The sequence below is a fragment of the Crocodylus porosus genome, unplaced genomic scaffold, assembly GCF_001723895.1.
Source record: "Crocodylus porosus isolate Cpor-Errol unplaced genomic scaffold, CroPor_comp1, whole genome shotgun sequence".
Taxonomy (NCBI): domain Eukaryota; kingdom Metazoa; phylum Chordata; order Crocodylia; family Crocodylidae; genus Crocodylus; species Crocodylus porosus.
In genome coordinates this window covers 6,074,140-6,090,680 of record NW_017728921.1, presented here as the reverse complement: position 1 = coordinate 6,090,680, position 16,541 = coordinate 6,074,140, and the positions used below count along the sequence as shown (strand labels likewise).

General features: G+C 48.3%; 1 protein-coding gene across 1 annotated transcript in view; it reads right to left on the bottom strand.

The window, feature by feature from the left end:
* Positions 1 to 16,512, bottom strand: part of LOC109312721 (filamin-interacting protein FAM101A-like) — a 21,558-nt gene extending 5,046 nt beyond the window's left edge. The window contains exon 1 of the mRNA XM_019538908.1: positions 16,264 to 16,512. Within this exon, the coding sequence (XP_019394453.1) occupies positions 16,264 to 16,461 (198 nt within the window). The 5' untranslated portion in view covers positions 16,462 to 16,512. The remainder of the gene's footprint in view (positions 1 to 16,263) is intronic.
* Between the last annotated feature and the right edge of the window lie 29 nt (positions 16,513 to 16,541).

Below are 16,541 nucleotides of genomic sequence, written 5' to 3'. Positions count from 1 at the left end.
GGTGCTGGCTCCTACCCTGGGGGTCTTTAAGAGGAGGTTAGATGAACACCTTGCTGGGGTCGTTTGACCCCAGTACTCTTTCCTACCATGGCAGGGGGTCAGACTCGATGATCTGCTCAGGTCCCTTCCGACCCGACCAACTATGAAACTATAAACTTGCCCCTTGCACAGACTGGTCCTGGCTGAAGTTCCCCAGGAAGAAGCTGCCTGGGACAGGTGATTTTGGTGTCAAGAGCACCAGAAGCAGAGCATTGCCACCAGCTCCTTTTAGGCCAAACAGTGCAGACCTTTGAGGATCACGGCTTGACCCACCAACTCAGACGGGCAAACTCTGCAGCAGATGGACTTGGATTCACACCAGCATAAAAGCAACCTTTAACCTGATCATTTCAGGGCCACTTCACTCAATTATGCCAGGGTTTAATTTGGCCTTCCCAGCCCATGAACTTCCCCAAGAGATGCTCTCTTCCCACATGGTTTCCCAGGAGGGAGAAGGTATTCGTCCTTGTTCAGGTTACAGCAGCTCGAAGAATGGGCCCAATTCCCCAGCCACTAACACCAGTGTAGCATCAGTGAAGTCAACACTGATGAATATTGGCTGAGAAATGAGTCTGGTTCCTGCTCCACCCTCTCGAGGTGGTCCACGGAGAAGCAATGCACCACCTCCCAACACCACATGTCGGGGGCCGCCGAGCTCCAAGTAGTCGGACGCACTGGTCCACCATGAGTAACACCACCCATGTTTATGGCTTTTCCTTTCATGTCGACCTCACAGGTGGCCATGTCAGCAGTCATTTTATGCAGCTAAGTCTCCTCCAGCACCGCCTGCAAGGCTGCCGGGAAAAGTCCCATCCTCGCACAGCATCCTCGAGGTAAGTTGGCCAGACCACGCTGTTCTTCTCTGCAGATTGTCATTAGGAGTATCCCCTCCCTGGCCCTGCCACATTTTTGCTGCCCTCGTTGCTCTTCCCATTGTGCATTAATGAAGCTGGTGAGGGGTTTTATATTGAAAACTGATCCCAATTTCTAGCTGATCTCTCATTCTCTCTCAACTGATAACTTCCTCCGCTTCCCCCAAGTGCAGAGTAAATTTCTTCCTCTCCTACATTATAGCTTGTCTCCCAATCACTTCGTTTGACAACCAAACCACCTTAGTAACTCCTAAGATTTAAAAAACAAATGGAAAAAAAATCATCTACATGGCCTTGAGTACCAATTGGAAGAGAGAGGAACATAAGGAATTGGAGATTTCTCTGAAATAAAGCTGAGAGACTGACCTTCCTCCACAAATGTAATGTGGCTGGTCTCATAAAAGCCAACCGCTATCTAGGATATAGGGAAAGCTGCTCAAAGCTCTTTCGCCTTAGACTTAATATATGCAATAAAGATCTTGGGCTGAATTCTCCGATTTATGTTGGTGCTGCCCCACTGAAATCAGTAGTCTTAATCCTGAGGTGCATGTAGTTGTTGGAGCAGTTTGCTGAGGGGTGTGGGAGCTTCTCACTGGTGGCCACAGTCAGCTGGTTTTCTATAATCAGTTACTGGGCTTACTGGCAGGAGCAACTGGGTGACATGTTATGGTCTGTGTGATGCAGCTGAACCCAATGATCCCCTTCTGACATTAACATTTATGAAAGGAATTTATTTCCAGAAGAAAATCTGACTTGAACCTCTCAGGCAGGCCTGCAGGATAGGGCATGCTAAGAGGTGTCCTCTTCTGACCTTGCGGTATGTGCTGCAAGGCGTGAAGGGGGTTCTTTCTACTGATTAGGAAAGCCTACCATCAGGTCTACGCCATCCAAGGACCATGCAGTGGTGTGCCACATTGAAGCATGGCAACCATTATGGACATGCTACACCCCAAAAGGATGCAACGTGGCCGTGCATAATACGGGGCTGGGTACATGCCATAAGCTCTCCATCTTGTGTGCTGATCAGCACACTCCCAGCAGCCCGCTGAGGCTGTACTTCACTGCGGCATGTATTAGTGAGTGCCTTTGCTCATATGTCTGTGCCCAAGAAGCCCCTCCTCTATAGCCCGATGTCCTTAAGCATGAGTTCCCAGATACCATGCCCCAGTATCTGCTGTCTGGAGCCAGCACAGCTGCTATTCAACTCTGCGGTGTTCCCTTGGAAGAGAGCTGTTGTGGGTTTGCAGTCCCTGCCACCGCTTTTCCGTTGGTTTTGATTTATGAAGCATGGGAACATAGCGTCCTTGCGGAAGATGTCTGGCAGCCTCTGGGCAGAGTTTAAAGGTCTCTAGGACAGCAAAAACCACCTGGGAAACATTACGTGTTCCACCCTGCACATGCTGAATCTAAAGGCTACAGAAACCATTTGGTAAAAGGATTTGCCCGTTGGATAAACAGCAGATAGCCAATGGCATGGACAGTAAAGTGACACAGCGCCACATAGACTTCAGTGGAAAGGTTGCCAGTGTGTACCAGCTGAGGACCTGGACTTCGGGACTCAAGTGAGGCCTTAAGACTTAACCCTTACAAGTCTGGATGCTTCATTTAAATGTGCAGCCCCCTTGGACTTCTAAATTGCCACCGTTTCTTTTTTCCCACCGGTAAAATATGCTTTTAAAAATTCCCCAGTTTATCAAGAATGTCTACTCTGTAATCAGTAACATCCCATGTTCACGCAGTGCTTTGCAAAATGATTTGTCCGGTCTGACTTTCAAACCTGATCCAAAAGGGAAAAGTTCATTCTTACTTATTCCTCCTGAGTGCTGAAGGCAAGCCAGGAATAAGTGGAGGCATTTCTGCTTATAAATACAGTGCTCTGCCCTCTGCATGCGAGTCTTTTAGAGCAGACGGGGCTAGTTTTCAGGTAAGTATATAAGATGATCTTGCTTTATGTTGAACCTCCTGCGTGGGGCTAGTGCTGAAAGGAACTTATCTGTGTTTGGGGGGGGAGTTATACAAAGTAACCTGCATATCCCTATGCACACACCTACATGTGTGCCCACACGCATACAAACTAGTAGGCTCCGCTACCTGCGAATTAGCCGACCTCCCTTTGGCATCCTGCAAACCTGTGCAGTTTGCTTTTACTGCTGTAGAAAGCAGGGCTGGGAATATGCACACCCGGGGAATGCCCAAACACAAGTGACACCTAACTGTCCCGTGGATGCTCTTGGGATGGTAAAACAGAAAAAAATACAGTGAGGATTCTCCGGGCAGGTGCTTAAACTAGACCTATTCTGGGAGAGGCCTTCGTGTTCGGCAGTACTATCAGAGACAGAAGTAGGTGGCTTTCTCTTGTTTTCTATAATCCTATAACCCTATTCAACCTTGGCATAAGTCCACTGATTTCAGCATGGTTCCTATTTTCAGTCTAATCCAATCCATTTCTATACACCACATACGCACGTACAGATGCGTATAGATATCTCTCTTAGTAGAGATGAATGGATGACACAGCTCCCACCTCTGAGCTCTATCTGGCATCGCTATGATACTTTGCACAGGGAATGTGCCAACATAAGATACACATAACAAGGCGCTGGATGCCCAGTGAGCAGTAAATCAAAGAAAACAGAGTGCTGATTTTCCTCGAAAACTGTTTAAGCATGGCCCATTTGGTAACCTCATGTTCAAGGAAGCTCCAGGGATTCATGTTCTTACGCTGTGCCCCTCAGCATTGTATCTGACCGAGTCTTCCATGCAAGATCTCTCTTTGAAAACCCCAGTTCCTCTTTGCCTGTAGATAACACGAGAAGGCTCTCAGCCAGTGGAAAAGAGCAAAGCAAAAGCCCAAAATGCCACTGGAGCACAACTGCTAATTGGAAGGCCGCATGCTGGCACGGTGAGAGCATCAGAGCAATGCCAGTCACGAGGAAGGCAAGCTTGTGGGCCAAAGGGCTTTCACTGCTGATACCACCTTCTTTGCTGGAATGAACTCATCACTGTTCAGCGAAGGATGTCACTGGATTTGCACCGATATTGCAGCAGGAGTTTAGGGGTAGTGTGGCATATCAGGGTTGCACTCTCTGCCACCTACCGGAGCGAACGCCTCTGTCTTTCTACAGAGTACTGCGGGATCTTCAACAAACAAAACCAGCCGAGGCCTGGCCTTTATATATCCGATCCCAACTGTGGCACTCTCGACAGAAGGAGGACCCTCTGCATCATAGTAGGGAGTTGGTTCAGACTCGCTCCAGAGGAGGAGATGCCTGCCCGCTGAATACCAGTGCTCCTTCCCCAACCAGAGTCTTCTTGGAGAGCCTGCATCCAGACTCTCTCCCTGCCCGACGTGGATCTCCTGAGCCAGCACAGGAAGGCACAGCTGCAGCACTAGACATGCTCCGCACTCATCCCCGGACATTTAAATAGCAGCCCTCAGGGGATTAAATTTGGCCTCTGGCAAGCCAGGCATTTAAAAATCAAAACAGTGAACTGATGTCATCCTCATCTGCCATCTTACAGTGGGCAAGGGAAGCTGCTGCTACAGCCAAGGAGAGTATTTGTTGGTGCCACAAGCCAAATTTCCTGATGCTGTGCTCCCAAACCCAGTGCCCAGAGGATTTAGGAGCTCAGTACTTATTACCTTTGCAGAGGAAGAGATTTTGGACACCTAAAAAAAAATGGAGGTGTAATGCAAGACAGCAAAAGGCTCTTGGACTTGGCACCACTGAACTGAAAGCCCACAGAAGTGCATGCCATCATGCACTCTGCATTCACATGATAAAAGAGCAGAAAAAAAATGCTGCAAAGGAGAGCCGAGCGTTGGCCCCGATGTCAACCCTGGGCTGTCCTACTCTGCATTGGGAATAACAGGAATGTTACGTTGACTTCCAGTGCCAAGGCGGAAATGAATTTTTATGCAACTGGACCTGCTTTGAATTCAACCGTCCTCCATGTGCGTCTTAGTGCCAATAATTCCTCCTGCGCTTACCCAAGCCTCGTTTGTCGGAACACAGAGTAATGAACTTAGCGGCGAGGTAACTGGGGGCATTCCTGAGGGATTAGCACATTAGAGGTCCCGCTCTCATAATGTTTCCACCCGGGGCGTCTGCAAAGCATAATTCTGTTCTCAGCTCTGCACGACAGACCTTAACGCTCCTCGTGAGCATGCGCTGGTCACCCACAGATGCCAGGGATGTTCAGCGCATCCTCGGGGAGGAAGTGAGTAGAAGTAAGATCTTCCACGTGATTTGGAGAGCAGGACCGTACAGCTATATACAAAGAGAATCCATGAGAGAAGACTGCTATAGAGGTCTGGAAAACAAATCAGGATCATGGACATGGAAAAAAGGAGAAACATGGAAATAAATTCAACAGGGCTTTTCCCATTGACATTAGTGGGAACGGGATTGCATCTCCAAATGCATTTAGTGCTGAAGGCTGCTAATGGAATCGGGTGTATGGAGTCTGCAGTGCTGCGGGCAGCACCAGAGTGAAAGCACTTACAACAGTACATTTCATCAGCGGTTGCTTATGAGAGCTGATGCCTCTCTGAATGAGTTAGTCTACAAGGTGCCACACTGTCCTGCTTTCTGCCTAACAGTTCGTGCAGCTATAAAAAAAACGAAACCAACTTTGTTGTCGCTCCTACAAGCTTCCTTTGCTTTCTAGAAAAGCTGAACTTCCCTAATTGATAAAAAACAGGAGTGATAAAAACCAGAGTGATGGGTCGAACAGTTGGCTTCTATGCCTGTCGGAGACCATTATGGGTTCACACCCAACTAGCACGGGTCCAATCATGCGATCGCTTCATGTGCCGCGCTCCCTTGAACTCGACTGGAATTCTGGAAGTAGGGGGCCTAAGTGGCTTATAAAGTTTGGCATAAATTTAAAGATCACCTATAAAACACTGCGGTTTGCCCAGGTTATAAGCAATCAAAACCCTTGCACAGAGCGACAAGGACACTAAACAGCAAGCAGCGGTTTTATGGAGCTGCAATTTGAAAGGATCACAGATGAGGCTTTGTTTGTCCCCAGTGACATTCTCAGTCCCGACGTTTCTTCTCGTCTGATCTGAACTGTAGTTACCGAGCAAAGAACGGGGAACTAGTTAGATCAAATGAAAGGAAGGGTCACTGCATTGTCATCATAACAGAGACGCTGCTTCCAGGTAGGCTATAAGGTAGTCAAATAGTTTCCATCCTAAGCTCCCTTTCTTATATAGAAAGCTGCACACCCTGTGCTAGTGCTTGACCACCAAGCGCAGGAGATGAAATGACGAGTCTTTTTTAAAAAATATCACTATTTTGTATATCTGAAATTCCAAAATTTAAAAATTCTGAAAAATGCTACCACCGCTAGAGTGGGTCAAAAGGCAAGCAGGCTATTTCACAACTATTTTTCCCATTCCCACTCCCTGCCATGATTTCATCGGCCTCTGGAGCTCCAAGGGATATCGATCAGCTCCACTTGTAGCTTCCTAAAACGTCTGTTGTTTGGGTTGAAACGTCGCATGCCTGCTGTCTGCCAGAGGCCTGATATATTTTATTTTATTTTATTTTTTTGGCAAAGCCTTGAGACTGATCATTTCGGCCACGCTGAATTAGTCAGACAAGTTTTTCCTCTTTGAAAAATAAAACCGAACCCTTCTCTCTTCTTTTTCCACAGGGGTGGCTAGAGAGGACGAATGCAGAAATCCCAGTCTAGCTGCAGACGCTACTACTCGCTCAGCTCCTACCTATTGCTTGTCACCTGTCATTCCCAGCGCACTTTACCAAGGTCAGTTTTGTTATATCTCCGCATTGCAAGCGGGTCAACCAGGGCCCAGAGAGGGGAGGTATCCTGCGTGTCTCACAAAGGAGGTGGGGAATTGTGAAGGGAATAACCACTAAGGTGTCCTGAGTATTGGGCAATGCTACCTCCCATAGGGAATGCTCCTTTCCAAAGGAAAATATGAGATCGAACCTAAGATACCAGACCATCCTTTGAGTAGGAATGTAAATCCCTCTGGATGCTAGCAGCTGGGATGGGACTGCTCCTTCCCTGTTAGATCGCGGGCATCCTCGGTCATTATTCCTCAGGTGTGGAGCCTGCAGTTGGACATGCCTGCTCATGTAGCTCCCGCCTGCTGCTGTCCTAGGAAAGTCAGCATCCCTTATATTTTGCTTTACAATAGGATGGGTCCTGGGAGCCCAGGACAGCACTGCGGCGGATGACAGGGTGCAATGGAGAGAGAAGGGATGTAAGGACACATTCTTTCCATACAGAGAGTCAACACAAGCCCTATACACCCTAAGCCCTCAACACAGAACTTATATGGACCCCGGGATGTATACGTGCTTGCATTATCATAGAATCACAGACAATGTGGGTGGGAAGGGACCTCGGGAGGTCACATCTAGTCCAACCCCCTGCTCCAAGCAGGACCAGGCCCAGCTATACATCATCCCAGCCAGGGCTTTGTCAAGCCAGGTCTTAAAAACCTCCAAGGGTGAAAAGTCCACCACCGCTCTGCGTAATCTGTTCCAGTGCCTCCCCACCCACCTCGTGAGAAAGTTTTCCCCAATATCTAAACTTCCTTTGCTGTCCCTACATACAAGGCCAACAAATTCACCCCAAAGCACACTCTATAAGGAAGCGAGAACATACCATAATGACACTGCTCTTTCTGGTAAAGAGTTGGTCCCTAACACCAAAGGGTTAAAATATTATTAAAAAGCTGAAGTTATTTCTTGTTTGGCTGCATTTTTTCCCTCTTTCTCAACTCTTCTGCCTTTCAGGCATGTAAGGGCCTGGACAGCTAAGCTGTGCTGTTTAAAGCTACACGGAGATGAATACACACAAGAAACCTGTTCCACCCTGCTTTATCCGTTCCAACGATTGTATCGCTAAGGCCTGCTGTAACCCAAAATGGACAACTGTCTGTCCACTCAAAATGACCATTTAGTCTTTGATGGAGAACTCTGGAAACCAGTTAAACAATGGGTTTCCATAGAGCACAGGGACCAGTTTGGAATACTTGCAAAAATAAGTTAATAAGGATACTGCTCTTCCATCCCTAGTAACCATTCAGCATCAGGACACTTTGCGCTCTTCACTTTCCATTCGCTCGCAGGTGCACAGCATTGGACAGTGAAGGAAACAGAGCTATGGGTTGCCAAACTATGATGGGGATAAATCACTCTTTTCCTCCTCAAGAATGACACTCACAGCACTGACGCAGCCATCGAGTCCTGCTTTCCAATAAGGGAAAGAGAGGAAATTGATACCATCTAAACAAACCCTAAATACTTGCATACAGCACACAAGCCCTCACTCCAAGCTGCATTTAGACCCAGCAAAGGAAGCAGAGCCAGAAATTCAATGACCTCTCCTAAGGTCTTTTCTATTGTATTGATTTTATGCCGAAGGACTTCAGGTCTTATGGAGACAGACAGCGATAGGAATTGAAAAGCAAAATCATTAAGAGTCAGAGTCGAGAACAAAATTATGGGCACTTGGTTCCCAGTTCAGTGGTGCATTCAACCTAGCCCACAAATGAATCTCCTGTCCGATTTCACATATTCAAATGTTGTTTTCAGAGACGAGACCTCAATCAAGCGGCTATTAAAAGCTACAATGAGGAATTTGGTTGGATGATTCAGGGTGTATAGTTCTGCTCTCTCTACTTTAAACAGACATGGTGTCTTAGTTAATTGAGAGTTTTGTATTTCTAACATCTGGATATGTTGGGATTTACTAGCAGAGGTTGCTATGATCCTGTCCCTAGAGACCAGGTAGGTTTCCTCTGGAAGAGATAACAGTGAATTGAGACGTCAAAAACAAAGTGTGGTTGGTACAGGAGTATTTCATTTTGGAGAATTACATCCTGCCCCTCTGAAGCTCCCTTCTGTTTCAAGTGGGAAACATACGGGGTTTCACTTCCTGGCCAAAAGGATTGTATAGTCACAGATTCACGGACGTGTAGGGCTGGAAGGGACCTCGTCAGATCATCGGGTCCAGACCCCTGCTCATGCACTGGGGTGTTAAATAGATGAGATGGCTGCACTTTCCCAGTAGGAGAATAAAGTCCTGTATAGATATTTGCATGCCATGTGCCAAATCCTGTGGTACTCTCCCTCAGAAGTCCTGCCACGGTAGAAACCCCATGATTTGGTTGCTGCATGTCTGCCAGCCTCTGGCTTGGACACACACACACGCGCATGCACGCACACGCGCACACACACACACACACACACACACAAGTACATAGGTGTGCACGCCAGATTCTCAGCTGCAGTGAATCAGCGAGTTCAACGTGGACCCACAAACTGGCCCCAGCTGAGGACGGGTCCCTATGCATCTGATGCTCAGAGTATTGTGGGCCCCTGAGGGGCAGGAGCTATAAGATCAGGAAAGGGCGTTCCTCCAGAAACACACCAGCACAAAATGAACCTGGTTGACGTGCCCCTTCCCTGCAATGCGTGCGCTGGCGTGCGGAGTCCTGGAGAGACCTCTCCGTCGGATACTCCAGACAACATGCCTTTGAAAAGCTTTACATGCAGGCCTGACATGTTGGGACACCCACCATGTGACAGCAGAGACTGAGATGTTAATCAACACCCGGGTGCCGATTCCTCCGTTGAAATGGTTTCTGAACAAGATCGTGTTAGCTAAGGAAGGAACCAGAGTCTTGCCCTGGACAGGGCAATCTCTGGGGTATGGTTTGTACATCAGGCAATACCCAGAGCCTGCCAGCTCGCTCGCTCTCTGTCTATCAGTGATGGCTCAAGAGGAGGAGAAATGGGCACGTGTGTCTATCGGCAAGGGATGAGGCGCAGCAGAAGCTGGGTCCAGGCGAGACCTGTTCTGGAGAGGAGGGGGCTGCTGGAGAGCCAGGTGGCTGTGTGTGGAAATGAATGCCAAGCCTTTCAGCACACATTTCAGCAGTTTCTCACCCAGCCCTAGGGCTGTGGGAGTAAGGCAGAGATGCCAGGCAAGGTTGTTCCACTCCTGGAAGAAGCCAAGTCCCCCGTGGAGTTGCGGGGAGGAGGAAAGAGTGCAGGTCAACCTCCCCCATGGGGCTTGCCCTCTGCACTGAAGTCAGCAGGCCCATGGGCTTTCCCTTGGGGATCCTGCAGCGCATATGGGTTTAGGGGGCAGCACCAGTCGTCAGGTTTGCGAGATGCCAAATTCCCCCTCGCCAGAGAAGACGATGTCCCCAGTACCACTGACTTTCTCTTAATTTAAATCGCAGCTTCCAATGTACAGGGCTATAAGCCCTGAAAGTCTGAAGCCCACCAGGTGATTTGGCTGGGCAAGGCCCAGTGGATGGGTTACTCACCCAGGCCACGTGCAGAAGGCACCTTCTGTGCACGGATGGATTGGATACCCCCTTTCTGTACAGAAGCAGATGCTGTGTCTGGAGCAGTGTCCCCTCCTATTGCCCTGGATCCCCCACAAATGCTTCCTGGCACTACAAGAGGGAGGTAGTACTGCACAGGTACTGGTGCCGAGGCAATGTGCATCACCTCACCTGCAGGAAATCCAGTTCAACTTAGCAGGCACTAGCTTTTCAGCCTGGTCCCATGTGCTGTGAGGCCTTGTACCAGAAGACATCAAAGGACCACAGTGCCACAGACTGGACTGGAAACCATGGATCCTCCAAGCCCAACAACCTACTCCTTCCATGGACGTGATTTTGGAGAGAGAGGATGCCTCCCCTGCATGAAAACATCGGGACAGATTTTTTCCTTCCTTCCCTCCATACCCAAGCTGGTCCTAGGCCAGGGGACAGTCCTGCCTCAAGGGCTGCCAGGTTTGATCCGATGTAAGTGGAATTCCCCATGACAAGGGCTTTCCTTTCATGAAGAGACAGCAGGATCGTGCCTTGATTAACTTAGCAGATGACAGTGATGATAACTGATGTGCAGATCAGCCTTCCAGATTAAAAAAAGAAAAAAAAGAACCTGTTTCAAATGGCAAAGCACTGGGAACAGATGGCCCTGCTCTTCCTGGCTCCCAGGCGGCAGGCCTACTGCAGGGGAAGCCAGGGCAGACAGCTCTGCAGACCACCTTGACAAAGGGCCAAGCACATCAAAGTCATTTCAACACTGGTTTCTTTTTTTCTTTTTTCTTGTGCCTCCATAATGGGGCAAAAGCAAAACCTAGAGCTTTGGCTCAAGGGCACAGCATGTGGGTGGGAGCTGCAGGGAGCATGTAATTGCATCCAGACATCAGATGGAGAGGATGCTTCCCGCTTTCCGCCCGGGCATGGACCGATCACGTGGTGTGCAGCTCTTTGCAGGCTGCAGCCCCAGTAACCACCAGCGGCAAAATGCTGCTAAGTAAAGAGCACGTGCATTGTTTCCACGGTGCTGTGCTCTCTATACATGCTCTCCTTCCCTAAATTTTCCAGATAGATGTTTTTCCTCTAGCAAAGCTGAAAAGGGCGCCCCCCCCACACACACACATACAGATTTTGACAGTGAGACTACCCGCCGGAGGCTGCTTGGGGCTCCTATTAGGCCTCTTTTACCTGATGCTGTCAAGTGTTTGCCAATTAAGATTAAGGCCTCCATCCAGAAAGGATTCCCTCCAGTAAATCCAAGCACGGGGACCGTCTTTGTGGCACTCCAGCCAAAAGAGCCTTTGCAAAGACACACAACTCCCCCTGTGAACTGGTGCTATTCTCTCCACTTCGCACACAGGGAAACTGAGGCATGGTCCAGCTGCTGCCTGACCACAGCAACACAGCTTATGAACCTTACTTTTGCACTTTAACCTTCCTATTTTCATTCTCTGGCTTTCACGCCTCCGCCCACCCCAGAATGATCTCTGATGATGCCCCTGTTTAAGTGGTTATGAGCAAATGATACACCAGCTATACACTGCTTGCAGCTAAGTCGGCCCAGCCTCTCACCTGGGTGATATGATTACTGTGTTCCCTATGAATGATATGGTGGGTCATTTTGCAGATGGGCAGGTAATGTGGCAGTCAAGTATACCATGTATTTCTTAAGCCACATCTCTGAAAAATCCTTTTTGGGATGTCACAAAGGCAACAGTGACAGCCAGTGCAATGAAGCAACATTTTTTCTAATTGCAAATGGCGTTTAGAGATAAATCACACATGCGCACAGGCTTTGAGCCCAATTCTAATCTCACTTCTACCAGCATAAATTGAGAGAGGCTCCCTTGAAAACAGTGGGATTATTTTGGTATAAAACTGGTGAGCTCAGAAACAGACCTCCTTCAACCAGAACCTTCTCTGCGGACAAGCTTAAAACACAAAGTCCGTGGAGATGAGACTGCACTGGAATTGGAAAATTTGACCCTTTGTTTTTGCCCACTTCTTTCTAGCATGTTTTTCTTTTTCAGAATGGTATTACTACAGATGTTTTCCCCTTTCCTATCTTTGCAACAGAATGATATTAATACAGATGTTTTCCTCTATCCCACAGGTAGAGGATACTTGTCATAGGCATGTTCCAAAATGCTTAACAATACAAATCAAAATGTCAGGTACATTTTAAATGTAAGAGAGAACCAAATATCACTCTATATCCTGGCTACGTTCTTTTCATCAGAATGCTTGTACCAAGATACAAAACAGCTGAAGCCACGCCTACAACTTAGTTGAGAGAAATAAAAGTAATCCCCTGTATTCTAAGCAAAGTACAAAAAAAAAATCTGGTGTAAATGGTGTTGAACTTGTGGTATTTATGACTTTGGCTCTAAATTGCCTTTCATATTTTCTTGGATCACAAAACTGTAGCCAGATTGGCTGGTTAAAATGTGAATAAATAGTGCATTGTCTTTGAAACAAAGTCTTGCTTATTAAAAAGAAGAGTTTACTTTTCTTACAGTTCCAGTTAATTGCACGAAGCACAGGGAGTGTGGCTTTTAAACTGAAGAATGTGCCTGGTAAGTATGTATAATATCACTTCATCATGTATGTCACAAATTATTCCAGAGCTGGGAACATTCCTAATGGACGTGTCTACACGTGCATTTATGCCAGCTTAAATTTACTGTGCAGTATTGTACTATGCAGTAAGCAGGAATGGGCCAGTGTGTACAAGTGCAGGTGTTAAAGCACATCACCACTGTGTGTGGACTGTACAGTAAGGCGTGTACACATGTGTTACTGAGCAGTAACTAATCAGGCACCAATTCGATACCTGCATGATGCACAAGTCAGTGTAAGTCGCCATATTTGCTGCACAGAATGAGCGTGCACATGTAAGTGCGTGCCTGTACTGTGCAGTAATTTCAGTTACTGCACAGTAAATGCTCACGTGTAGACACGCCAATGTCTTTAATTTTAGAGCAAAATAGCTGATCACAAGAAACTGTAACTAGATCCAAAGTTAGTATCCAATAGTACTGTTGTAAGAAATAACATGAAATACGTCCCACAGAACTGGCATACTGGTTGTTGTTTTTTTAACGTGCATAACACCTTAGTGTAATTGTACACAAGACCATTTTTTATGGCTATTAAGAATACAGCCTCTGTTTTATGGTATCACAGCACAAAAGACAGCATTTATAAGCATAAAAATAATAGGTGCTAAGAAGCAAGCTCTAGCTTGCAAACAGCAGCAATTATCGATTTGCCAGTTGTGCAAGGCCTGATAAACGGCAGAGAGAGTAGCACAGTTACCGCAGAAGCACAAATTCATGGATGGGATAATTACTCGCAGACGTCTGAGTTCTCATTAAGCGGAGAGACTCGAGCTAATTGGAAGCTGACATTTCAAAGCATGAAGCAAGCAGCATTCTCCAGGCTTTTTACTTTCTTAAGAGGAACAGCTGCAAGCACAATATTTGCGAAGCGGAAATTCAAGAAACCCCATCTACAGTGAAGGAGAATAACAATCTCAACTGATTTCAGTAGTTTGCGACCTGCCAACGGACAGCCAGGCTGGTTAGCGCGACCCTCCGCTTCGAGCAGTCCCACATTCCATGCATTTACGGTGCTCCCTGCTCCATGTTAATGCAACAGGATTGCCTTTTATATCAATATGTCTATGCATGCCTTTCTAGCCTGCTGCAAAATGGAAGCATCCAGCATATAACAAGCCTATATCCTAATAGCAAAGGCTAGCTAACAATACTGGCACACTGTGTTTGGAAACAGCGTTCTCAGGCACCCCTGCAAACTCTGCATAGGGTCCCATGTTTTATCAACCGGCGCTAGAAGTTTGCTTTTGCATTAATCTAACACAACATTTATTTCATGACAGCAAGGATGGAGGAACTTGAGTAAACTCGGCCATGATGTCCCACTAGTTTGGATGGGTTTTACACCCACTCAGGCCTGAATTTGATCCTTGAGAACAATAGTGCCTTCCCAGAAGGAAGTGATACAAGACTGGCTGTGAGAACTATCTACATGGAAGCTGACCTGTCTCCACCGGAGAGTTTTATGGAGTTGGCTGCGGTTTTTAGTTAGTCCAATGCACCTTCGTTCCCCTTTCTCCTCCCACATTTCATTTTGCAAAGGCATGACATGGGTCTAATCCAGCCACGTCTTAGGCAAGTAGGTACCTTAATGTATGCAAGTATCCCCACTGACATGAATGAAGTCCTCCCACGCATAAAGCAACATGTGCATAAGCCTTTGTGTGATCAGGCTCCAATTTTGGAACATCAACGTTTACTTTGTCTGCCTGTTTGTTTGTCTTAATTAAAACCCACTCCATGACTCTGGCCAGCGGCTCCTATTATGTGTGCGAGGACTTTGGCATGTTAAAGTGTGAAAGTCAGCTTGGAGTAAAACACGAAAATCTCCTTCGAGCTTGAAACATGAAATTCCTTGCAAATATGCAGAACGAGGAGGAAAGCATTAACGTGGTAACTGCAATGTATAGGCAGCTATCCTTTCCCATGGATTGCTGATGTTTTTGTGCCGAATATAGTCTTTGCTCTGTGCAAAAGCCAATAAAATATATTGCGTACGCCTATAAATGACATATATAAAAAGAAAAAATAGAGGGTTGAAAGAACCTCAGGTTCCCCCCTCAGTTCTTCCAGTAACTCTTACAAGCCGAGCCTCAGCTTTTAAAAACAGCTTACAATTAGCGGATGGAATTTAACGAAATAAAGCAGAACTGAAGTCATAATGAAGCGACTTCTCACAGCTTTACAAGCCGGCTGCGGGGATTATCAGAAGTCAGTGTCTACACCAAACCACTGCCAGGAGCCCAAGCTTAAAAACCAAGAAAGCTGCACTGTTCAGCCATACCATACATAACCTTTTCAAACTGAATCGCTCTACAGAACGCCACTCGGGCAGATGCCAGCATCGCATTGTGACCTCTCAAGCAAAACAGCCTCCTACTTTGGAAAAGAATATTAACATTTCCAAATCCTGTCTCCATCCCAACCTCTCCGACAGATGTCTGGCCTGAATAACGTACTGTTTGGCAAAAAGGTCTGCAGCAGAGTTGCTTCGTATTCGCAAGGAATCGGACAAATGTGGAACGAAACGGTTTCAGCCCAGCCGAAGAGACGGTAGACGGGGCAGGTCGACTTGCGGTGACGGCCCGCGTCACAGGCTGCGCGTGACAGTAACCTGCCTTGAACGCTGTCGACTGGACAGGCCGGTTAGCACCTGGGCTGACTGCTTATTTCTTCCTTTACACTGAAAATTAGAGCGTGTTTCTCCCATGTTTTCATTCTCACGCCCTTCGGAGGATTTATCCCCTGCCTGCCATCCAGACGGCCCCCGAGTTCACCGTTGGGAACAGATTGGGGCCCTGCGTGTACCAAAATAGCCCCTGGACTGGGCTGTATCTGATACTCCGACCGGTGCCAAGACCCTGCCCTCGGGATCCTCCGCGTACAGCAAGGAACGAGCCGGCGGGCTGTTCCCCCTCTTCCAGCTGAAGCAGCGTTTCCAGGTCTGGCCTGGAGCTGCGTGCAGGAAGACGCGATGCATTCAGAGCTCGGGGGGCAACTTCTGCTCTCTTCTTCCCCCCTTCTAGGCTCTCTGGTACCCATCTCGCATGACCGAAGATAATCCCTGGGCAGGGGATTCTCCTTCCTTCCCGCAGGCCGCTCGGCCTCGCAAAACCCGGAGCCAGGTTTGGACTTCCAGCCCCCTCGGTGGCTTGAATCCGGGGGGGCGGGGGAGCTGATCTGGGCCCCTCTCTGTTCTCTATCCTCCGCCAACCTCTGATGCCCCCTCAACGTCTGCCTTCCTCCCGCCCTGGGTCTTTGCTTCCTAAAACACAGGCTCCTAACTCTCTTGCGCCCCGTGCCTGGGAAGTCCCGGAGCCCAGGGCGAGATGCCCGCCCCGGCTGGGCAGCCCGGCGCCCTGGGCATGCGGCGGCGAGGGGCCAGCACGCTGAGATCAGCTCTTACCACTCGGCCTTCCTTAGCCTCCTTCCTGTGCCCATGGCCCAGCTGGTCGGTGCCCGGTCCAGCCAGCCCCGGAGACAGGGAGTAGAAGGGAGGGCTGGGGCTGGGGGGCAGCCCCGAGTCGGGACTGTCCAGCAAGCCGTCGCGGCTCTTGTCCTTGAGGCTGTCATCCATGCCCTGCAGGTGCAGGTGCCCCACCATGTCTGGGGGGCGGCGCGGGCAGCGCACCCGGCGGCCGAGCCCCCGCGGCCCGTGGGGGAAGCAGAGAGCAGGCGCGGCGC